The following is a 24,975-nucleotide window of genomic DNA, read 5'->3' as shown; positions in this document are numbered from 1 at the left end:
CTGAATGTTGAGCTTTAAGCCAACTTTTTCACTCTCCTCTTTCACTTTCATCAAGAGGCTTTTTTAGTTCCTCTTCACTTTCTGCCATAAGGGTGGTGTCATCTGCATATCTGAGGTTATTGATATTTCTCCCAGCAATCTTGATTCCAGCTTGTGCTTCTTCCAGCCCAGCGTTTCTCATGATGTACTTTGCATACAAGTTAAATAGGCAGGGTGACAATATACAGCCTTGATGTACTCCTTTTCCTATTTGGAACCAGTCTGTTGTTCCATGTCCTGTCTAACTGTTGCTTCCTGACCTGCATACAGGTTTCTCAAGAGGCAGGTCAGATGGTCTGGTATTCCCATCTCTTGAAGAATTTTCCACAGTTTATTGCGACCCACACAGTCAAAGGCTTGGCATAGTCAATAAAGCAGAAATAGATGTTTTTCTGGAACTCTCTTGCTTTTTCAATGATCCAGCGGATATTGGCAATTTGGTCTCTGGTTCCTCTGCCTTTTCTAAATTCAGCTTGAACACCTGGAAGTTCATGGTTCACATACTGCTGAAGCCTGGCTTGGAGAATTTTGAGCAATTACTTTGCTAGCATGTGAGATGAGTGCAATTGTGCGGTAGTTTGAACATTCTTTGGCATTGCCTTTCTTTGGAATTGGAATGAAAACTGACCTTTTCCAGTCCTGTGGCCACTACTGAGTTTTCCAAATTTGCTGGCATATTGAGTGCAGCACTTTCACAGCATCATCTTTCAGGATTTGGAATAGCTCAACTGGAGCTATTCCATCACCTCCACTAGCTTTGTTCTTAGTGATGCTTTCTAAGGCCCACTTGACTTCACATTCCAGGATGTCTGGCTCTAAGTGAGTGATCACACCATTGTGATTATCTGGGTCGTGAAGATCTTTTTTTGTACAGTTCTGCATATTCTTCCCACCTCTTCTTAATATCTTCTGCTTCTGTTAGGTCCATACCATTTCTGTCCTTTATCGAGCCATCTTTGCATGAAATATTCCCTTGGTATCTCTGATTTTCTTGAAGAGATTTCTAGTCTTTCCCATTCTGTTGTTTTCCTCTATTTCATTGCACTGATCTCTGAGGAAGGCTTTCTTATCTCTCCTTGCTATTCTTTGGAACTCTGCATTCAAATGGGAATATATTTCATTTTCTCCTTTGCTTTTTGCTTCTCTTCTTTTCACAGCTATTTGTAAGGCCTTCTCAGACTGCCATTTTGCTTTTTTGCATTTCTTTTCCATGGGGATGGTCTTGATCCCTGTCTCCTGTATAAGGTCATGAACCTCCATCCATAGTTCATCCTGTACTCTGTCTATCAGGTCTAGTCCCTTAAATCTATTTCTCACTTCGACTGTATAGTCACAAGGGATTTGATTTAGGTCATACCTGAATGGTCTAGTAGTTTTCCCTACTTTTTTAAACTTAAGTCTGAATTTGGCAATAAGGAGTTCATGATCTGAGCCACAGTCAGCTCCTAGTCTTGTTTTTGCTGACTATATAGAGCTTCTCCATCTTTGGCTGCAAAGAATATAATCAATCTGATTTTGGTGTTGACCATCTGGTTATGTCCATGTGTAGAGTCTTCTCCTGTGTTTTTGGAAGAGGATGTTTGCTATGATCAGTGCATTCTCTTGGCAAAACTCTATTAGCCTTTGCCCTGCTTCATTCCGTATTCCAAGGCCAAATTTGCCTGTTAGAAGTTGAACAGTTCTATGAAGACCTACAAGACCTTTTAGAACTAACACCCAAAAAAGATGTCCTTTTCATTATAGGGGACTGGAATGCAAAAGTAGGAAGTCAAGAAACACCTGGAGTAACAGACATGTTACTTAGCATACACCAAATGGTTGAACATGATAGTTTCACATGTTGCTAAGGATGTGGAAGAACTGGAACATTTATATGCTGCTGGTAGGTAAGTTGCTCAATCATGTCTGACCCTTTGCAACCCCATGGACTGTAGCCTGCCAGGCTTCTCTGTCCATGGTGATTTTCCAGGAAAGGTTACCAGAGTGGGTTTCCATGCCCTCCTTCAGGGGATCTTCCCAATCCAAGGATCAAACCTGGGTCTCCCTCTTTGCAGGAGGATTCTTTACTGTCTGAGTCACCAGGGAAGCTGGTAGGTATATAAATGAAAAATTCAACATATGCATTTCATATGCTTCACCATATACAGATACATAACAGAAAGAAGTACAAATGTGACCCAAAGGCCTGTATAAGAATGTTCACAGAAGCATCATCTTAGCTGTATAGTACATTAAGAAGAGAACAAGTACACTACATTACAGTGACAACTAATAAACTGTTTCCCCACACGATAACGTGGATCAATCTTGATAATACAGTGAAGAGTAAAGGAAACTATAACTCCCTTTTATAGAGAGTTTAAAAAAAGAAAAATAGTTTTATGGTATTAGAAATCAGGATAGTACTAACTCTGCAAAGGAAAATGAAGTATTTATATGTTAGTAGTTTTATTTCTTAACCTGTGTTTTTGTTACATGGACTTGTTACTTTTGTGGTAATTCATTAGACTATATGCTATACTTAGGACTTTTGCACTCTTTTATAGGTATGTTGCACTTCAATTAAAATGATTTTTAAAAGATTCAAGAAGGACTTCCCAGGTGGTCCAATGGTTAAGACTCTATGCTCCTAATGCAGGGGAATGCGGGCTCAATCCCTGGTTGGAGAACCAGGATCCCAGGTGTCATGTGATGCAGCCAAAAAATAAAAATAAAAAATAGCCAAGAGACTTAGGGTTACGGCCAGAATTCTCTGCATGACTATTCATATCATGCTGACTTCCTATTCTTATGGCTCTATTCTTTAAGGATGTAGTTTTCCTTCTGAAGTTCAGTCCAGTTCAGTTGCTCAGTCATGTCCAACTCTTTGCGACCCCATGAATCGCAGCACGCCAGGCCTCCCTATCTATCACCAACTCCCGGAGTTCACACAGACTCACGTCCATTGAGTCAGTGATGTCATCCAGCCATCTCATCTTCTGTCGTCCCCTTCTGCTCCTGTCCCCAATCCCTCCCAGCATCAGAGTCTTTTCCAATGAGTCAACTCTTCACATGAGGTGGCCAAAGTACTGGAGTTTCACCTTTAGCATCATTCCCTCCAAAAGAAATCCCAGGGCTGATCTCCTTCAGAATGAACTGGTTGGATCTCCTCGCAGTCCAAGGGACTCTCAAGAGTCTTCTCCAACACCACAGTTCAAAAGCATCAATTCTTCAGCGCTCAGCTTTCTTCACAGTCAACTCTCACATCCATACATGACCACTGGAAAAACCATAGCCTTGACTAGACAGACCTTTGTTGGCAAAGTAATGTCTCTGCTTTTCATAATTCTATCTAGGTTGGTCATAACTTTCCTGCCAAGGAGTACGCGTCTTTTAATTTCATGGCTGCAGTCACCATCTGCAGTGATTTTGGAGCCCCCAAAAATAAAGTCTGACACTGTTTCCACTCTTTCCCCATCTATTTCCCGTGAAGTGATGGCACCAGATGCCATGATCTTCGTTTCTGAATGTTGAGCTTTAAGCCAACTTTTTCACTCTCCTCTTTCACTTTCATCAAGAGGCTTTTGAGTTCCTCTTCACTTTCTGCCATAGGGATGGTGTCATCTGCATATCTGAGGTTATTGATATTTCTCCCAGCAATCTTGATTCCAGCTTGTGCTTCCTCCAGCCCAGCGTTTCTCATGATATACTCTGCATATAAGTTAAATAAGCAGGGTGACAATATACAGCCTTGATATACTCCTTTTCCTATTTGGAACCAGTCTGTTGTTCCATGTCCAGTTCTAACTGTTGCTTCCTGACCTGCATACAGGTTTCTCAAGAGGCAGGTCAGATGGTCTGGTATTCCCATCTCTTTCAGAATTTTCCACAGTTTATTGCGATCCACACAGTCAAAGGCTTTGGCATAGTCAATAAAGCAGAAATAGATGTTTTTCTGTAACTCTCTTGCTTTTTCGATATACAAGTTAGTTACACATCTGTCTAAGAGAGGAAGGCTTTATCCTACATCTTCTCAGTTAAGCCAAAAAAATAACTTTGAAACTTCAATGTGTTAATATATCAAATATTTATCTCTCAGAAATTAAGGCCCCAAAGTGAATTATTAATAAAAATAGTGTATTTTTCAAGGTAAAAAATGGTCTGTAAAGAAAACGTTCTCCTCCTACACAAGACTATATAAAGCCTACAAATTCTTTCCCTCCTAGCAGTCATGCTTTTGCAGTGGGATGTTGTATATCCTCTTATTTAGAGGGACCTACCAGACTGTGGTCTTGGTCAAGCGACTTACTGAGGCCAATGGGATGTTAACAAAAACAATGCAAGCGTAGGTTTGAAAAGCTTTTGTGTACCGAGTCTCAAGTTATTGCTGCACCCAAGACCCTGAAAGCACTCAGTAGAAGAATTCAAACAAATATGATAAACTATCATCATAGTTTTTTATATTATATAAAACATGGTTTGTTTTAGTTATTTGAACCTACTTACAATAACTGCATGGAAGTCCCCCTTTGCTAAGTCCAATATTTTGCCTACTGTCTTATTTTTCTAAGGGTGCTTACAATAAACTTAGTAACTTAAGGCAATAAAAATTCTTTTTTTACAGTTACATTTTTCAGAAGTTCACAATGAATCCTACTGGGGTGAAATCAACCAGGGCTGAATTTCTTACTGGAACCCCTAAGAGATGCTGTTTCCTTGCCCTTTCCATCTTTTAGAGGCTTTCTACTTTCCTTGTCTTTATTGAATCTTAAAGGCATTAACAGTGAATCTTACCATATACTATTCTAAATTCTTATTCTGCTTTCCACTTCCATGTTAAAGAACACACGACTATGTCAGTCCCCCACTCCAGATAAACTAGGATTGTTTTCTTATTTTAAGATTGACTTATTATCAATCCTATTTCCATCTTAACTTTATTTCCATTTTTCTATGCCATGTAACATATCCACAAGTTACGTGGATTAAGCCACAGACATCTCTGGGAGAGCACTTTTCTGCCTACTAAAGTCCACATTCTAATCCCCAAAGATTTCATCTCACAGGGAAAATAATTGAATTCCATATCAACCTCTTCCAAAATCTCAGCCCAATAAAGAATCAACAAAAGTTCACAAGTCTCATTACATACATGATCTAAATAATGTGTCATTGAGACTCTGGGTATAAGACATCCTAGGGTGCAATTCTTCTCCACCTATAAACCCATAAAAGTTAAGAAAGAATTACCTACTCCCCAGATACAGTGATGGGGCAGGCATAAGATCACAGTTATAAACATTCCAGTTCAAAGAAGAAGAAAATAAGAGGAAAAAAAGGAGTCAAAGATCCCAACCAATTTTGAAATCTCTCCAGGAAATCCATTTGTTTCAGTTCCTGGGAATAATCTTCAGGGTTTCAGCTCCTCTTTGCTAAAATCTCCACTCTTAAGATGGAGAAGGCAATGGCAACCCACTCCAGTACTCCTGCCTGGAAAATCCCATGGACGGAGGAGCCTGGTAGGCTTCAGTCCATGGGGTCGCAAAGACTTGGACATGATTGAGAAACTTCACTTTCACTTTTCACTTTTCACTTTCATGCACTGGAGAAGGAAATGGCAACCCACTCCAGTGTTCTTGCCTGGAGAATCCCAGGGATGGCAGAGCCTGGTGGGCTGCCATCTATGGGGTCACACAGAGTCGGACACGACTTAAGTGACTTAGCAGCAGCAGCAGCAGCCACTCTTAAGAAGGAGAGAAGATGGTGGAGGTGAAGGTGGATGTGGGTTACATCTCTCTTCACAGATGCATCAGGAATACACCTTCAGACACAGAAAATCTTAGCAGAATGCCAGCTGAGAGTGATCAAGAGTTCCTTCTGATCATTGGAAAGGAATATATAGATCCACGCAAAACTCAGTAGGATGAAGGGAGGAGGGGAAAAACAGCAGAGTGACCAGGACTTGATCTGCACCCAGGGAGTGGGAGAACTGAAGCAGGGGTCAAATCCCCAGACTGGGGCAATTGTTTGGGACAGTGCTGTGCTTAGTCACTCAGTTGTGTCCCACTCTTTGCGACCCTGTGGACTGTAGCCTGCCAGACTCCTCTAGCTATGGGGATTCTCCAGGCAAGAATACTGGAGTGGATTGCCATGCCCTCCTCCAGGGGATCTTCCCAACCCAGGGATTGAACTCAGGTCTCCCACACTGCAGGCAGATTCTTTACCATCTGAACCACCAGGGAAGCTCTTGGGACAGTGGAGAAGGACTTGAAGCCATTGGAGAGTGCAGCAGCTGATCTGTGACAATCTGAATGGAACAAGAACCACACAGACAATTCTTGCCAAAGCCCTACATGCCCTGGACAGGGACAAAAGTCCTTGGAATGCACAGCAGCTGGGAGCTGGAGTATAGGGATTGGAGAGCAATCCCAGGGAGAAGTCTGCTATTGACTGTGGGGAGATGGCCCAAGGGGGCATGAGGGAGGAGATGGCAGTGGGAAATGCCTTTGGAGGAAAGCCAGGCAAGGCAATAATGCTGAGTCATGTGCCGGAGGTGGAACCATCATTATATTCTCTCTCTCTCTCCACAGCCAGCACCAACAGGTGACCAATAGAGAAAGACCCCAGAGAAGGTGGCCCTTTAAATGCCTGACACACTGAGCAATAGAAAAGGACCCCAGCCAGGGGTTCCCCTTTAAGTGCCTGATGCACAAAGCAACAGAGAAGGCCCGGTCAAAGAGGCCATTTGAACGCAACCTGCCAGAGGTTAGAAAAAAGATTCTAATGATGCTATAGCTCCTGTGACAGAGGCTGCCGGTGTCCCTGCACACTTGGTGCCACCAAGGTCCCCATGATCCAAACAGCTGTACCACCTGCACACTCAATCCTCACTGGGACAGAGCTGCCAGGGGCTGCATAAAAACTCTAATAGCATTACATGTCCTGTGAGAATTGCCACTGGCTCCCCGGCATACTTGACATTGCCAGGGTCCCTGTGATCCAAGCAGCCATGTCACCTCTACACTCAATCCCCACTGGGGCAGAGCTGCCAGAGCCTAGAGAAAGCCCTCAGAGCACCGTTATCTCCTGTTCCCCTGGACATCAGCTCGCCTGCATACCTGGCACGGCTAGGGTCCCCATGATCCAAGCAGCTGTACCACCTCCATACCCAGTCCTCACTAGGGCAGACCCAAGCCCTCCAGCATAGCCTCAGGAGCAAACTCCTGTGGAAGACCCACATGCACAGGTGGAGATAAAACCACAATTGAGTCCCAGGGGCAGTGTGGCTAAAGAAGAGGATCAAAAACATTACCACCAGCTGTACAAGTTGCGGGTTCAACCCACACGATCAACTACTACTTTGTGTCTATGGAATATATAAAAAAAGACAATGAGAGTTCCCACAAAAGAAAACACACTAGCTCTCACAGCTGTGGGTGTTGGAGGCAAGAACATGCAGTAGTAGGGCCAGATTGGAGTTGAGCTGTCCCCACAGCAGGTCCAGAGACCAGCCGAGTATTGGAGGGCATCCTAGGAAGGTGGAGGTAGACTGTGACTCACAGTGAGGGAAAGGATGCTGACAGCTGAGATGCCAAAAAAATTATTCTTCTTCTTATATTTTGGTTTATTCTGTAGTTGGCTGTGGATTTTTTTTCTTCTTTACTTTCCCCCCTCTCTGTTGCTGTGGTTGTTGATTTTATGATGACTATTAACTCTATGCTGTTGAGAACTTTTTAAAAAAATTACACTCTTTATTCCCTTTATATATATATATATTTGTGTGTGTGTGTGTGTGGTTCCAAGAGTTTTTTCTTCTCTTTATTTAAAAGCATTTTTTGCTTTGTTTTTCTTATTGTTCTATTCTTGCAATAGTAACTCTTTAATACATATAAATCTTTGTTTATAATTCTATTTAACTTTGCTTTTCTGTTTTTTTCTTTCTTTTCTTCTTTTTCTTTCTTCTTTTCACCATGTTTGTTAGTTTGTTCGGGTTTTTTGCTTTGTTCCCCAGTTGGCATTCTGCCTTGGTTTTGTTTTCTGGTTTGTGTTTTAGTTAGTTTTGTTTTTACTTGGTCAATATCATTTTCAGTTCCTTTTGCTCACTGGGTAACTCTCTTGTACTTTCTTCTCTTTGGATTGTTTTATGTAAATGATACATATAGCATATATATTTTAGAAAACTTACGAAATTTTGCCTAACTAAAAAATTTATGACATTTTTATTCTACTTGTTTGACTTAGGATGAATAGAATGTTAGATATCTAATTCTAAAAAAACAAAACAGATCTACAACAAGCAACAAAGGTTTACTGTACAGCACAGGGAGCTATAGTCAATATCTTGTAATAACCTATAATGGAAAATAATTTCAAAAAATAATATATGTGTATATGTATAACTGAATCACCTTGCTGTGTACCTGAAACATTGTAAGTCAACTATACTTCAATAAAAGTATATATATTATATATAAATAAAATAAAGAATAAATATATATATTAAGAAAAAAATACACATAGGCTGAAAGTTAAAGGCTAGAAAAGATATTTTATGCAAATTATAACCAAAGACAGTAGAGATGGCTCTATTTATATTAAAAAATATTAGACTTATAGTAAAAATTAGTCAAAGAGACATAAGTGTTCATTACATAATGATAAGGGATAAATTAGTCAAAAAGATATAACGACTATATATAATCACCCAACGTTGTATTACACAAATATTATCCCAACTGAAGGAATACAGCAATACAATAATAGTAGAGATCTTAAATACCTCACTTTTTTCTGGCCATTAAATGTAATTTTATTTTTCTGTAATTCAACACATTTATTTTGTCCTTCAGTTCTTCCAGGGGTAAACTCTTAAACCCAGACAATTTAGGTTCCTCTTGCCTCCCAGGGCTGTGCTTAATTACAACTTGGGTCCATCTGCCCAACCTAGTTCTCTGGAAACAGGTTTTGCTTCTGTGTCCACGGCCTCTGTAGCTCTGATGACTCTGCAAGGCACAACAGTCCCAGACATACTTGCGTACTCCTGGTTGGGGTTTTCTGACACTTCTGCAGTGGGTGCATCTTTGTCATGATGGCTCTGCCAGGAGGAAAGTCTTTATAAATACCTCACTTTTAATAGATAGATCATCCAGACAGAAAATCAATAAGAAAACCAAATTTTATTAACATGATAGACCAGATGGACCAAACAGAACATTCCTTTCAACAACAACAACATAAATATTCTTTTTTAAAGGATTAACTAATTAATTAATTTAATTTTTGGCTGCACTGAGTTGTCATTGCCATGTGCGGGCCTTCTCTAGTTGTAGCAAGTGGGCACTACACTTCATTGCAGTGTGCAGGCTTCTCGTTATGGTGGCTTCTCTTACTGCAGAGCACAGGCTTTAGGCCTGTGGGCTTCAGTAGTTACAGCACTTTGGCTCAGAAGTTGCAGCTTGTGGTTTCTGAGTGCTGTCTCAGTAGTTGTGGCTTAGTTGCTCTGTGATATGTGGGGTCTTCCCAGACCAGGGATCAAACCTGTGTCCCCTACACTGGCAGGCAGACTCTTAACAACTGGACCCACCAAGGAAGCCCCAATAAATATTCTTTTAAAGTGCATGTGGCATGTTGTTGTACAGCAGAAACCCTTACAACATTGTAAAGCAATTATCCTCCAATTAGAAATTTTAAAATAAGGTTCATGTGGAACTTTCCCATGACAGATCAGTCATATGTTGGACCCCAAAACAAGGTTCAACAAATTCAAGAAGACAGAAATTATATCAAGTAGCTTTCTTGACAACAATGGAATAAAACTAGAAATAAGTAACAGGAGGAAAACTGGAAAATCCACAAGTGAATAGAAACTAAATACACATTCCTGAACAATCAATGGATCACAAAAGAAACCAAAAAGGAAATTAAAAAGTACCTAAGATAACCAAAAATGGAAACAAAACTTACCCAAACTCTTGGAATGCAGCAAAAACAGTATTAAGAGGAAAATTTATAGCACCAAGTACTTACAGTAAGAAAAAAATATCTAAAATCAATTATATTCTTTATGGCTCATGGAATTGGGGGGAAAAAAACAAACTAAGCCTAAAGCTAGCAGAAAGAAGGAAATAAAGATTATAGCAGAAATAAAAAGAGACTAGCAAGACAATAGAAAGTATTAACAAAATAAAGAGTTGGCTTTTTAAAAAACATAAACAAATATACCAAAGCTTTAGCTAAATTTAACCAAGAGGAAAAAAAGAGAAAGAGAAGACATATTACACCATACACAAAAAATCAACTCAAAATTGATCAGTGACTTAAATGTAAGATCTGAAACTGTAAATCTCTTAGAAGGAATAGTGGAAAGCTACATGAAATATTCTTGCAATAATTTTTTTGGATTTGACTTTAAAAGCACAGGCAACTAATGCAAAAATAAACAAGTGTGACTACATCAAACTAAAGAGTTTCTGCATAGCAAAGGCAACAATCAACCAAGTGAAAAGGCCATCTCCAGAATGGGAGAAGTATTTGAAAATCATATATTCTTACTAGTAGCTGATATCCAAAATATGCAAAAAGCTCAAAAAACCTATCAAAAAACAAACAAGACAATCAAAAAGTGGGCAGAAGACCTAAATAGACATTTCTCCAAAGAAGGCATATAGATGACCAATAGGCACAGAGAAGATGCTCAACATCACTAATGATCAGAGAAAGGCAAATCAAAACTACAGAGAAATGTCACCTCATACCAGTAAGAACTGCTGCTGCTAAGTCATTTCAGTCGTGTCCGACCCTGTGCGACTCCATAGATGGCAGCCCACCAGGCTCCCCCGTCCCTGGGATTCTCCAGGCAAGAACACTGGAGTCGGTTGCCATTTCCTTCTCCAATGCATGAAAGAGAAAAGTGAAAGGGAAGTCGCTCAGTCGTGTCTGACTCTTGGCGACCCCATGGACTGCAGCCCACCAGGCTCTTCCATCCATGGGATTTTCCAGGCAAGAGTACTGGAATGGGGTGCCATCACCTTCTCCACCAGTAAGAACAACCATCATCAAAAAATATAAAAATAATAAGTGCTGGAGAGGGTATGGAGACAAGGAACTGGTTCTGCACTGTTGGTGGAAATGTAAACTGCTGCAACCACTATGGAGAATGGCATGGAGGGTCCTCAAAAAATTAAAAATAGAGTTACTGTATGATCCAGCTAGTCCACTCCTGGCCTATATCCAGAAAAGATAAAAATTCTAATTCAAAAACATATATGCACCTCAATGTTCATAGCAACAGTATTTACAATAGTGAAGAGTTGGAAGCAACCCAAGTGACCATCAATAGAGGAATGGATAAAGAAGATGTGATATATATATATACACACGCATACACATATATATATATAATGGAATATATATCATAGAATATTATTCAGTCATAAAAAGAATGAAATATTGGCATTTGCAGCAACATGGGTGGTCCTAGAGATTATCATACTAAGTGAAGTAAATCAGATAGAGAAAGACAGATACATGACATCATTTATATGTGGAATCTAAAACATGGTATAAATGAAATTACTTACAAGATAAAACAGACTCACAGACATAAAAAATAAACTTATGGTTACCAAGAAGAGAGTGTCAAGGAGGGATAAATTAGAAGTTGGGGATTAGCAGATGCACTCTACTATGTATAAAATAGACAACCAACAAGGCCCTACTGTATAGCACAGGGAACTCTAGTCAATATCCTGTAATAAACTATAATGCAAGAGATTATGAAAAAGAATGTATACAATGTATAACTGAATCACTTTGCTATATACCAGAAACTAACACAACACTGTAAATCAACTATACTTCAATAAAAAAATGAGGTGGTGGATGTGTTAATTAACTTGATTATATAAATATATATCAAATCATCATGATGTTATCTTAAATATATATAATTTTTACTCATAAAAAAGTAAATAAATAACAAAATTCCTCTTGAGGGAAAAAACAAATGAATATATATGGCTTAGAGAGGGTAGAAGAACTGTTTAGGTGTTGCTTAGAGAAGCATAAGTCTGGTTTGCAAAAAGAACCTTCTCAGCACAAGGGGACACCTATGAAAAGGGCAAGAAACAGATTAATTTCCAAGAACACAAGTTGCTCGTGAGGTCCATGGGAGGAATTGAAAGGGAAACTACAAAAGTGAGCAGCAGATTATCATAAAGGGTGTTTAGAATTGATTCTTGCAATCACTGTACAGCTTTTGACAGTTTGGGAGGAAAAACAAAAATGTCAGATTTGGGTTTTAGAAACAATTTCCTGGGGCTTCCCTGGTGGTCCAGTGGCTAGGACTCCATGCTCAGGTTTGATCCCTGGTTAGAGAACCTCTAGAGCCCATATGCTGCAACTAAGACCTGGCGCAGCCAAATTAATTTTTTTTTTTTTAAAGAAATGATTCCCTGGCAACTGTATGGAAAGATTGGAGTGAGTCAAAGGCATAGTGGGAGACAAAGAGGTCAATAGGATGTAAATGTTATACCATGTGTTCATTAATCTAATAGGGCTGCCATAACAAAGGACTACAGACTATGTGGTTTAAGCAACAAAAAATTTATCTTCTCACAATTCTGGAAGCTAAAAGTCTGAGTTAAAGGTATCAGTGGGATTGCTTTCTTCTGAAGTTTCTCTCCTTGATTTGTAGATATCACCTCCCTTGGAAGGACTGATGCTGAAGCTGAAACTCCAACACTTTGGCTACCTGATGTGAAGAACTGACTCATTGGAAAAGACCCTGACTCTGGGAAAGATTGAAGGCAGGAGGAGAAAGGGACCACAGAGGACGAGATGGTTGGATGGCATCACTGACTTGAAGGACATGAGCTTGAGCAAGCTCTGGGAGATGGTGAAGGACAGGGAAGCCTGGCATGCTGCAGTCCATGGGGTCACAAAGAGTCAGACACGACTGAGTGGCTGAACTGTACTGAATTTCCTTTCTGTATCTTTTCATGGTTTTCCTTCTCTGGTGTGTCTGTTTCCTAATCTCCTCTTCTTATAAAAATGCCATTCATTTGGATTAGAACTTGGCCTGTGGTGGTTTAGTTGCTAAGTAGTGTCTGACTCTTGTGATCCCCCAAGGCCATGTAGCCTGCATGTTCCTCTGTCCATGGGATTCTCCAGGCAAGAATACTGGAGTGGGTTGCCATTTCCTTCTCCAGGGGATCTTCCCTACCCAGGAATCAAACCCAGGTCTCCTGCACTGCAGGCAGATTCTTTACCAACTGAGTTTTGAGGGAAGGCCCAGGACTTGGCCTAAGGATCTCATTTTAACTTAATTAGCTCTTTAAATTACCTGTTTATCTCATCTCCAAATGTGGTCCCATTCTGAGGTACTGGGGATTAGGACTTCAACATATGAATTATGAGGGGACAGGATTTGGCCCATGACAACGGTCAAGGAAAAATGACGACTGAATTAGAATGGCAGTGGCAGGGATAGAGAACAGGCACTATGGAGGCAGACTTGGAAGGTCTTTGTGGCTGACATGATGAGGAGGGGTGGGGAGCAGTGAGGAAGAAGCAGATATCTAAGATGTATTTTAGGATTATGGTTTGAGAACTTTTGTTGAGAGCACTTTTCTGTTTCTCAGTCTCTTTTCATGCTTTATGTCTTTGCTCTCTAAGATGCCTCTTTTGAAGTCAGGAGTAAAGAATGGATTTTCATCATAATTTAAAGAGTGAAGAAGGCTTTAAGAGTTGAAAGGCATATAAAGTTTGAAAGACAGTGAAAGTATTAATCACTCAGTCGTGTCCCACTCTTTGTGACCCTATGAACTGTCGCCCACCAGGCTCCATTGTTCATGGGATTCTCCAGGCAAGACTACTGGAGTGGGTTGCCATTCCCTTCCCCAGGGGATCTTTCCAACCCAGGTGTCAAACCCAGGTCTCTTGCATTGCAGGCAGATTCTTTACCATCTGAGCCACAGGAGACCTGGGTTCAATTCCTGGGTTGGGAAGATATAATCAAATAAATCCATTTGGGGGATGAACAAAGTGAGTAGTAAGGCGACTTAACACACTTGCATTTCCCCACAACCTTTTCATTTCTTTGGGACTGTGGATATGGAGTCATGTTTAATGTAACTCTCTAAGACTCCTGGGTCTACTTGTGGGCATAATTTCTCTCGTCAAAAAATGAATAAAAACTCTTAGTTCAAGAACAGGTAGCTTGTATTATCTGCAACCATTGGTGTAACCTGGGTTAGAATTAAAGTGTTTATTGGAATCATTGTGCCTGAGTAATCTGAGATCCAGTCACTAAGCCACTCCCCAGATATCACAAGCACATCCTTTAAGGTTTGAGACATCAGTGTTATACTATTAGAGCGGGAGAAACTGAGAGAATTGAAGTGAAATTACTCTGAGAAACGAGTTGAAGGATTAGAAGCTGCCATTATTTGGTGATTGATGTACCGTGTCTTCAGACTGCATTCTCCAGATAATTACTGTCAACAGAGGCTAGGGATAATTTTCAGCTCTAGAACTGTCTGACATTGGCCTCCAAACTAAGACTGCCTGTACATAGGGACAACTTCCTCATTTACTGCAACTGGAAATTATTTCTATTTGTGTCTGGATATACCATTTTGGGGCTTCCCAGGTTGCTCAGTGGTAAAGAACCTGCCTGCCAAAGCAGGAGACTCAGGAGACTCTGCTTCAATCTCTGGGTTGGGAAGATCCCCTGAAGGAGGAAATGGCAACTCATTCCAGTATTTTTGCCTGGAGAATCCCATGAACAGAGGAGCCTAGTGGTCTACAGGCCATGGGATTGCAAAGAGTCGGACACAACTGAGCAACTAAGCATGTAGGCTCACATACCATTTAGGGTTGGGTTTGTTGCACATTTTTAACCACAAAGTGAGTGAAGTGAAAGTTTCTCAGTCATGTCCAACTCTTTGGAACTCCATGGACTATACAGTCCATGGAATTCTCCAGGACAGAATACTGGAGTGTGTAGCCTTCCCCTTCTTGAGGGGATCTTCCCAACCCAGGGATTGAACCCAGGTTTCCTGCATTGCAGGCAGATCCTTTTCCAGCTGAGCCACAAGAGAAGCCCAAGAATACTGGCGTGGGTATCCTATCCCTTCTCCAGCGGATCTTCCTGACCCAGTAATCCAACTGGGGTGTCCTGCATTGCAGGCGGATTCTTTACCAAGTGAGCCATCAGGGAAGCCCCTTTAATCACAGGAGGCTCACAAAGCTCTTCCTTTCATGACACCTTCCATATTAATGAAGTAGATTCTGGGTGGAAAGAGGAAAGGCAAGCTTTCCTTACTGCAGCAAAGATTTTTCCATCTTGAGGAAGCATAATGTCTGAGTTCAGGTATCATGGGTTCAAAGTCTTGCTACTAAACTACTTTTTTGTGCCACTTGGAGCAAGTCACTTAAACTGTCTGTGACTTAGTTTCCTCTTCTGGCCAAAGGACACAATACTACTTCTTACTTCATGGAGCTATTGTTAGAGCAAATTGAGGTCATACAGTAAAATGTTTAGGATAAGCTCTTGCACACAGTTGTTCTCAGTAAACTTTGAGGCATTTTGGTTGGTGTTGTTTAATTAGTTTTCTTTTTCTTTGTTTTTTGTTTGTTTGCTTGTTTTTTACTATTTCGCCCTTCCACTTGGTTGGGGCCTGAGTAGTTATCTCTTGTGCAGAGGGCATTCCAGTCTGTTGACAGCCAAGTGTGATAAGGGGGTTGGAGTAAGGGACAAATTCCAAGAGAGAGACAATGAGACAGAGCCTTAGGCTAAACTTCGAGCTTCCCTGGTGGCTCAGAGAGTAATGAATCTGCCTGCAGTGCAGGATACCTGGATTTGATCTCTGGGTCGGGAAGATCCCCTGGAGAAGGGAATGTCTACCCACTCCAATGTTCTTTCCTGGAGAATTCCATAGACAGAGGAGACTGGCCAGCTACAGTCCGTGGGGTCACAAAGAGTCAGACACGACTGAACAACTAACACTTTCACAAAGAGGCAAAAGACTTCTGGATCACACTGGCCTATCTCAACAATCCAGGATGAGACATTAGATAAGGATGTGTGATCAAGGTGAAATTTGCCTTAACCTGGAACACTTCCACATTCAGAGACCTATAGCACTTGGTCAGAGGCTTAGGAATTCAAGATTCAGATTCTATAAAACTGGTTTACCATGAGAACTGATTTCCAGTAATATCCTGTGACAGCCTAGGGAATGTTAGGCTATAGAAACAAATGATAGCTAGAATGAGCATATATATTTTTAATGGATCATGTAAGGACCCAGTCTCCTTAGATACTAAGGATCTAAGGACCATGTAGGTGACCTGGATACCCATCTTACCTAGAATGAGCATATATATTTTTAATGGATCATGTAAGGACCCAGTCTCCTTAGATACTAAGGATCTAAGGACCATGTAGGTGACCTGGATACCCATCTTACTGCCTCGTTAAAATGCTGCCAAAATCCTCTTGTCACAAGTCATAAATTCATACTTAGTGGTACTTGCCATAACCCTATATGCTGTCTCTTCTTTTCTGACAAGTTTTGATGATTTATGCTTTATAGGGATGCAGCAAAGCTTTCTTAACCCACATTTTTCTTTCTTCTTCTCACTTTTTTTGCAATGTTTCCTGCAATTGCCAGTTCCATAACCACACTTTCTGGTCCATCCATCTATCAAAATAAACAAAGAGATGAATAAGCACATACATGAAAAAGTAAAGACTATTATACTAATTGGTATACGATTACACATTGGTAATTGTAGCAGTAATGGTTACAATGAACTATTGAAATGTAATGGCATCCTTGGGACTATCAAGCTTTTATTGGACTTTATTTTTATGCTTAGGATATTTCTATCTCTGTCATTTTTCAGTATCATCAACACTAGTTCCTCATTTTCCCCAAATCTAGATATTTGTCAAGGAAAGAAACTGTGCCTTCAATTAACTGTTTTTTTCTTCTTCTTCTTCTTCTTCTCTCCATTCATTATTCACTCAACAGCGATTTTGTTGAGCGCCTATCATGTGCCAGACACTTTTAGGTTCATGTCTTAGATGATGTCTAGAGCAGTACATTGAGCACTGAACGACCAGTTTATGTGGATGATCAGAAAACAGTTCTTCTAAGCTTTACATAGGTCAATGGAACACAGAGTATAGACTCAGCTTCCTCAGCACATTAAGTTCAGTTGAGAGATCATAGTATCTTGTTTCAAATTATGATTACCTCTACTTTTTTTTCTCCCAAACTCCTCTATTAGGAGATAACTCTGAATTATTTCTTTCTCACTAGAACATTTGGACTGGAAAAAAATTAGGATCAGGATGACTATACTCCCTCGTCTATTCTAATTGCCTTCACCAGAGTTTAAGCAGGCAGAAGCCAACTCAGGGTTCAGTTCAGTTCGGTTCTGTTCAGTCACTCAGTCGTGTCCGACTCTTTGCCACCCCATGGACTACAGCATGCCAGGCTTCCTTGTCAATCACCAACTCCTAGAGCTTACTCAAACTCATGTCCATCGAGTCAGTGATGCCATCCAACCATCTCATCTTCTCTCATTCCCTTCTCCTCCTGCCTTCAATCTTTCCCAGCATTAGGGTCTTTTCAAATGAGTCAGTTCTTTGCATCAGGTGGCCAAAGTATTGGAGTTACAGCTTTAGCATCAGCCCTTCCAATGAAGATTCAGGACTTTCCTTAAGGATTGACTGGTTGGATCTCCCTGCCATCCAAGGGACTCTTAAGAGTCTTCTCCAATACCACAGTTCAAAAGCTGCACTCAATATGCCAGCAAATTTGGAAAACTCAGCAGTGGCCACAGGACTGGAAAAGGTCAGTTTTCATTCCAATTCCAAAGAAAGACAATGCCAAAGAGTGTTCAAACTACTGCACAATTGCACTCATCTCACATGCTAGCAAAGTAATTGCTCAAAATTCTCCAAGCCAGGCTTCAACAGTATGTGAACCATGAACTTCCAGGTGTTCAAGCTGAATTTAGAAAAGGCAGAGGAACCAGAGATCAAATTGCCAATATCCGTTGGATCATTGAAAAAGCAAGAGAGTTCCAGAAAACATCTACTTCTACTTTATTAACTATGCCAAAGCCTTTGATAGTGTGGGTCACAACAAACTGTGGAAAATTCTTAAAGAGATGGGAATACCAGACCATCTGACCTGCCTCTTGAGAAATCTGTATGCAGGTCAAGAAGCAACATTAGGACTGGACATGGAACAACAGACAGGTTCCAAATCAGGAAAGGAGTAGGTCAAGGCTGTATATTGTCACCCTGCTTATTTAACTTATATGCAGAGTACATCATGTGAAATGCTGGGCTGGATGAAGCACAAGCTGGAATCAAGATTGCGGGGAGAAATATCAACTTAGGGCTAGCCCATGATTATCTGCTTTTGCTTCTACAATAACTGAGTGGTTGACAAACACTTTCAGTTTGAAAAGCTGATTCAAGAGAGGATGCAACTTCCAATAGCAATGACCAAAAGAGAAATCATGAGATTAAAATCATAAACTTTAGAATCCCTTGGAAGCCCAAGAATAAAACTTTTTTTGTTAGAAAGTCATTCACCACTTGACCATAAAGTCTGTTGTACTACTATTAGAGTGCTTTGGCCATATTCAATCCAGAATCCAGGATCTTCTGTCCTAGTCTAAGCTCCACACCTTGAGCTTATTTTACAAATCTGTAGACATTCAACATCGACCTACAAAATTTATACTATACACACTAAGACAAGAGTAAGACGCCTCCTCTGATTGATTCAAATGAGCATTCAAAGCCAAACAACAGTGGAGAGACAAAGGAAAAGGACTGATTACTGCAAGAGGTGGTATAAAAGTGATAGATACCTAAGATACGAACCTGTTGACATTTGGGATAAGGATATTAAGGACATTAGGGATTTGGGGGTTGGTTTTGCACATGGAAGGGACTTCATTCAAGAAACATTGGCCTCTATTGATATTTGCCAGGTTCCCTAATGAGATGAACCATCATAGTCGAGGTGACAGATTGTCCTTATCATAGGGCATATTCATTATATGGCTTTTCACTGGATCTAAGCCATCCCTGTCCTCACTCCCACACAGATTTAGTTTTCCAATGGTTCTATGAGTTGGACCCATTCTTACTCCCTTTTCCCTCCTCTTCATGGTCTTGTTACCTGGGGAAGCCTGATCCAGGACCACAAGGACAGCTACAGCCAGGAACAAGATTTTAATATGTCCTGAGAGGGATGAGGAATGATCCAGCAGCATACTGAATGTGCTAAGGAAAGTCAATTTTCACTCTGTGTTTTATTGACTTGGGTACAGCTAAGTCATGGACAATAAATCAGACAAGGACAGCATGTTCCACTACCCGGACATCAGCCTATAAGTCAACAGTGCCAGTTGATCATCCAGTGTTCAGAGTCCTTCTCTAGACACCATCTGGGAAGGTGGAAGGCATTAGCAGAGGACATATAAGTCCTACAAAAGACTGAGGCATTGTGGAGACAATGGACCTGCTTTCCAAGAAGCCTTTCCCACTCCTTTACTTGAATAGTTGAGCCTCCTCCCTTACATTTTCACAGCCTCTCTGCTTCCTTTTTTTTTTTTTTTCCTGAAGAAGTGGAATCAGTTGGCACTAAGTATTTTTCTAATTCATCTTTATTGGACAGCACTGGCAAGTTTTAACAGACAGTGAGAACCCTAAAAGTAGGGACTGGTTGTGATTTCTGTTTGTCCAGACTGTACAGTGATCATTTGTTGAAAACAATGAATGGATAAATTCATTATAGTATTCACTTGTAGCCTGAAAGATCTTAGGACTTCCCTGGCAGCTCAGCAGTAAAGAATTCACCTGCAATACAGGAGACCCAGGTTCGATCCCTGTATCAGGAAGATCCCCTGGAAAAGGGAATGGCAACCCACTCCAGTATTCTTGGCTGAAGAATCCCATGGACAGGGGAGCCTGGCAGGCTACAATCCATATGTTGAGTTGCAAAGAGTCAGACACAGCTGAAGCAACTGAGCATACATGCACACTGATAGATCTTAAAATTGGCATTTCTCAGCTAAGAAAATGTACATCCACTAAGTGGAAGAGAATTGCCTAGGGTACACTATGGGCAAGAAAGAAAAAACTGAGGGCTCTTATAACCCACTCATGGTCCAGGACTTCGTAATTCGGCATTTTCCTCCTTATTTCCTACTCCAAATCCTTGACGTTAACTGCTTCTGGGCCTTTCTTGGACTCTGGCCCTGAGTAGAGACCAACAAAGAAGGTATTTCCAAGGAGTCTCTGTCAGGAAGTCTGCCTGTGAGTCCACTGGATTTTCTTTTTTGAGTCCTTGGTGTGCCTTATGGTTATTTTACAACTTTTGATGGATCCAGTGTTCTTCTAGTATAGTCTCTGTGCAGTTGGCAGGTATTAGGAACAGCCTGATGGGGCTCAGGAAGTCTGTTTCCCCTTTATATCCAGATGGCATGTTCTCCAGGAAAGCAGTGAGCATGAAGCCATCCATTGAACTCTCGCTGTCTATGACTGTGAAAAGAACTTTAATCCATGACCTGTTAGAATCCTCACAGAATCCCTAAAAGTAGATGGAGTTTGTTCAGGTAGCTTCTGTGGTGGCTCAGATGGTAAGGAATCTGCCTGCAATATGGGAGACCTGGGTTCAATCCCTGGATGGAGAAGATACCCTGGAGAAGGGAATGGCTATCCACTCCAGTATTCTTGCCTGGAGTATTCCATGGACAAAGGAGCCTGGTGGGCTACAGCCTATGGGGTTGCAAAGGTCAGACATGACTGAGCAACTAACAATTTCACTCTTCACTTTTTCAGTGCTTAGATTGAGCTATGGATTTAGATCCAGTTTACCTGTCCGCAGAGCATATGTTCTTCCTATATCCCAGGGGATCAATGCCCAAGTAACAAAGGAAGAAGATATCTGTTCAACCTGAAAAGCAGTAATGGGTTGAAGAGAGTTATAGTTGTTATCTTCTGAAAAGGCATGTTCTGTGCAAGCCTAGAGGGCAGAACTCAAAGTCTTGGGTGGAAATTGCGGGGGAGCAGCAGCAGGTTTAAACTAACTGGAAAGATCTCTGATGATTGAAACCATCTAGAAATAGTTGGACAGTCTGGGAGAAGTGGTGGTTCCTAGTGTCCAAATGCTGCAATCTGAGTCAGCATGATCTCTTCTCTCAGATTATCTAGGGAAGACTGGTATACTGATCAGCTGAATATGGATCTGTTTACTAGGCACAGTGTCTAAGAGGAGAAGAGAGCAATGTTCTGCCACTCTGTTTGGGGAGAGAGACAACAAACATATAATACAAGATGGTGACAAGTACGATAAAGAAAAACAAACCAGAGTTAGAGATAGAGAATAACATGATATACACTGTGTGTGTGTCTGCTTTGAACAGGTTATCCAGGGGAGGGCTCTCAGAGGAAGAGACATAGAGAAGAAAACTGCCTGCACTGGGGAAGAGAGCCGCATGAATCAGAATCTTCCAGGCAGAGAGAACACCAAGAACAAAGACTCTAAGGAAGGGAGGTACTGGGTGTTTTAAGAAGAGCAAAAATTCAGTGTGCCTGGAGTACAAGAGTGAGTGAGGGAATAAACAAAAGCGAGAATGATAAAGGCAGGCAAAGCTATAGTATGTCAGATCATACAGGAATCTACTAAAGACCTTGTAATTTATTTGATATGTGATAGGGAATTGTGACTTACATTTTGAGAGGTCATTCAAATCTGAAAGTTTGTTTTTGTCTCTTTGCCTATAAAATATCACTGAACAGAGGAGCCTGGCAGGCTACAGTCCATGGGGTCCCAAAGAGCCGGACATGACTGAGCGACTTCACTTTTACTTTTCTCCAGGAAAATGATGAAAATGTCTTTTAATTTCTCCGAGTAATGTATTTGGGCTAAATAAGTGTTTTTTGAATGTGTCACTGCCCATGTACTGGCAGTATGTGTTTTACATAATTTTAATTTTAATACTCATTTTAGAAAAAAATCACTAGAACTTGACCTGGTAATTTTACAGATAACATCACTTAGTATGTGATCAAATATAGATTTAAGAAAAAGGTCTGTTGGTTTCTACAGAAATATGAAGTAAATAATTCTACATTCTGTAGACAATAAGGCAAAAAAAATTGTAAGATAACATATAGAAAGCTAAAGTTTGGGCTACAAAATAGATAAAGAACATTCTTTGAAAGAGAAAACCAAAGCCTAAAGAGGTCAGTTGACTTTCTGAAGGCCACACAGCTGGTAAGCCATGGAGTCAGGAATGGGACTTTAGTCTATCTGACTCTAAATCCACAGCTCTTGACAACAGAGAATATTGTCTCACCAAATACATAAATCTTCAGGCTTTATGTTTTTATTTATTTACTTCATTAAATTTCTACTTTGGAATTGCTATAGATTGACAGGAAGTTGCAAAGACAGTAAAGAAATCCTGTATTTCTGCAAAGACACTTTTCTGGGCAGGATATTTTAAGGGTTCAGAGGTTATTTACCACATGCTTGTCATAGACTGGTTCCAAATAGGAAAAGGAGTATGTCAAGGCTGTATATTGTCACCCTGCCTATTTAACTTATATGCAGAGTACATCATGAGAAACACTGGGAGAAGCACAAGCTGGAATCAAGATTGCCGGGAGAAATATCATTAACCTCAGATATGCAGATGACACCACCCTCATGGCAGAAAGTGAGGAGGAACTCAAAAGCCTCTTGATGAAAGTGCAAGAAGAGAGTGAAAAAGTTGGCTTAAAGCTCAACATTCAGAAAATGAAGATCATGGCATCCGGTCCCATCACTTCATGGGAAATAGATGGGGAAACAGTGGAAACAGTGTCAGACTTTATTTTGGGGGGCTCTAAAATCACTGCAGATGGTGATTGCAGCCATGAAATTAAAAGACGCTTACTCTTTGGAAGGAAAGTTATGCCCAACCTAGACAGCATATTAAAAAGCAGAGAAATTACTTTGCCAACAAAGGTCTGTCTAGTCAAGGCTATGGTTTTTCCAATGGTCATGTATGGATGTGGGAGTTGGACTGGGAAGAAAGCTGAGTGCCAAAGAATTGATGCTTTTGAACTGTGGTGTTGGAGAAGACTCTTGCAAGTCCCTTGGTCTGCAAGGAGATCCAAACAGTCCATTCTAAAGGAGACCAGTCCTGGGTGTTCATTGGAAGGAGTGGTGTTGAAGCTGAAACTCCAATACTTTGGCCACCTCATGCAAAGAGTTGACTCATTGGAAAAGACCCTGATGCTGGGAGGGATTGGGGACAGGAGGAGAAGGGGACGACAAAGGATGAGATGGCTGGATGGCATCACCGACTCAATGGACATGAGTTTGAGTAAACTCTGGGAGTTGGTGATGGACAAGGAGGCCTGGCGTGCTGCGATTCATGGGGTCGCAAAGAGTCGGACACGACTGAGCGACTGAACTGAACTGTCATAGACCAATTCTGATGACTTTTACAATGGGTAGATTTGGGCAACAAGTCATCGAAACAGAGAGTAGACAGTGGTTACTCACAGAAACAGAGCAGAGCATGATTACCAGGGTCTGTGTGGAGAAGGAAATGAGGAAATGTCGGCCAGTGGCACAAAATTTTAGTTTTGCAAGATGAATAAGTACTGAAGATCTATTGTACAACAGTGTTTCTATAGTTAACAGCATTGTTAATATACTTCAAATTGGAGAAATCCAGTTTCTCCAAATGTAGCATTTTGAATAATTATCATACAATATCAAAACAAGGAAACTGACATGGCTACAATATACATGTATATTTCAACCTCATTTTATCATATGTGTTGATTAGTGCAAGCAATCAGTATACAAAACTATTCAATCAACACAGAAATATTCCTTGTACTGCCCCTTTATAGTAACATTCCACCCCCTATGCTATGCTATGCTAAGTCACTTCAGTCGTGTCAGACTCTGTGTGACCCCATACTTCCTTAGAATTCCTAACCTCTGCAATAAACAATTTGTTCTCCATCGTTCTAATTTTGTTGCTTTTGAGAATGTTCTGTAAGTGGAATCATACAGTATATGACTTTTGAGATCACTGTTTATAGCAATAGTTTGTGCCTTTTATTGCTGCACAGTATTCCATCTTATGGATATACTGCAGTTTATTTCACCATTAACATATTATAGAACATTTTGGTTGTTTCTAGATTTTGGTTATTATAAATTCTTAGCAGCAAGGTGTGAGGGAGTCAGTCTCCCTCATCCGCATGTGCTACTGTCATGGTTTTTAATTCTAGCTGATCCAGATATGTAGTACTACCTCATCCTGGTCTAAAATTGCATTTTCCTAACTGCTAGAGATGTCAAACATCCTTTTGTGTACTTATTTGCCCTCCACAAATCATCTTTGGTGAGATGTCTCTTCCTTTCTCCATTTTCTAAATGCTACAAACTCTGTATAGGAGGTTTTGTTGGATACTTGTTTGCAAATAATATCTTTCAGTCTGTAGTTTTTCTCCTAATCCTTTTCTTTTTTTTTATTCATTCCCTCATACAGTTAATTTTTTCTTTTTTGTGGTGATAACAAGATCTCTTTCTCACAAATTTGAAATATATAATGCTGTTCACTATAGAAACATTGTTGCATAATAGATCTTCAGCACTTACTCATCTTACATAACTGAAATTTTGTGCCACTGGCCAACATTTCCTCATTTTCTCCTTCACACAGACCCTGGTAACCACTCTCTACTCTCTGTTTCTATGACTTGTGGTTGCCCAAATCTACCCATCGTAAAAGTCATCAGAATTGGTCCATGACAAGCATGTGGTAAATAACCTCTGAACCCTTAAAACATCCTGCCTGAGAAAGTGGTCTTTGCTTACCTGAGACTTGAGCCTTGCCAGGTATCTTATG

The 24,975-nt window shown here is 40.6% G+C and overlaps 1 protein-coding gene across 1 annotated transcript; it reads right to left on the bottom strand.

Moving 5' to 3' along the window:
• Positions 1 to 8,579: 8,579 nt before the first annotated feature.
• On the bottom strand, positions 8,580 to 19,354 carry DEFB115 (defensin beta 115). The gene is made up of 3 exons (XM_025001373.2): positions 19,233 to 19,354; positions 16,558 to 16,724; positions 8,580 to 9,112 (listed from the first exon to the last, which is right to left on the bottom strand). Exons 1-3 carry the CDS (start codon positions 19,324 to 19,326, stop codon positions 8,936 to 8,938), a joined length of 438 nt encoding a protein of 145 aa, XP_024857141.1. The 5' UTR covers positions 19,327 to 19,354; the 3' UTR covers positions 8,580 to 8,935.
• Between the last annotated feature and the right edge of the window lie 5,621 nt (positions 19,355 to 24,975).

This window comes from Bos taurus, chromosome 13 (assembly GCF_002263795.3).
Source record: "Bos taurus isolate L1 Dominette 01449 registration number 42190680 breed Hereford chromosome 13, ARS-UCD2.0, whole genome shotgun sequence".
Classification (NCBI taxonomy): Eukaryota; Metazoa; Chordata; class Mammalia; order Artiodactyla; family Bovidae; genus Bos; species Bos taurus.
The sequence above is the reverse complement of the archived record's forward strand: the minus strand, read 5'-3'. Positions and strand labels throughout refer to the sequence as shown.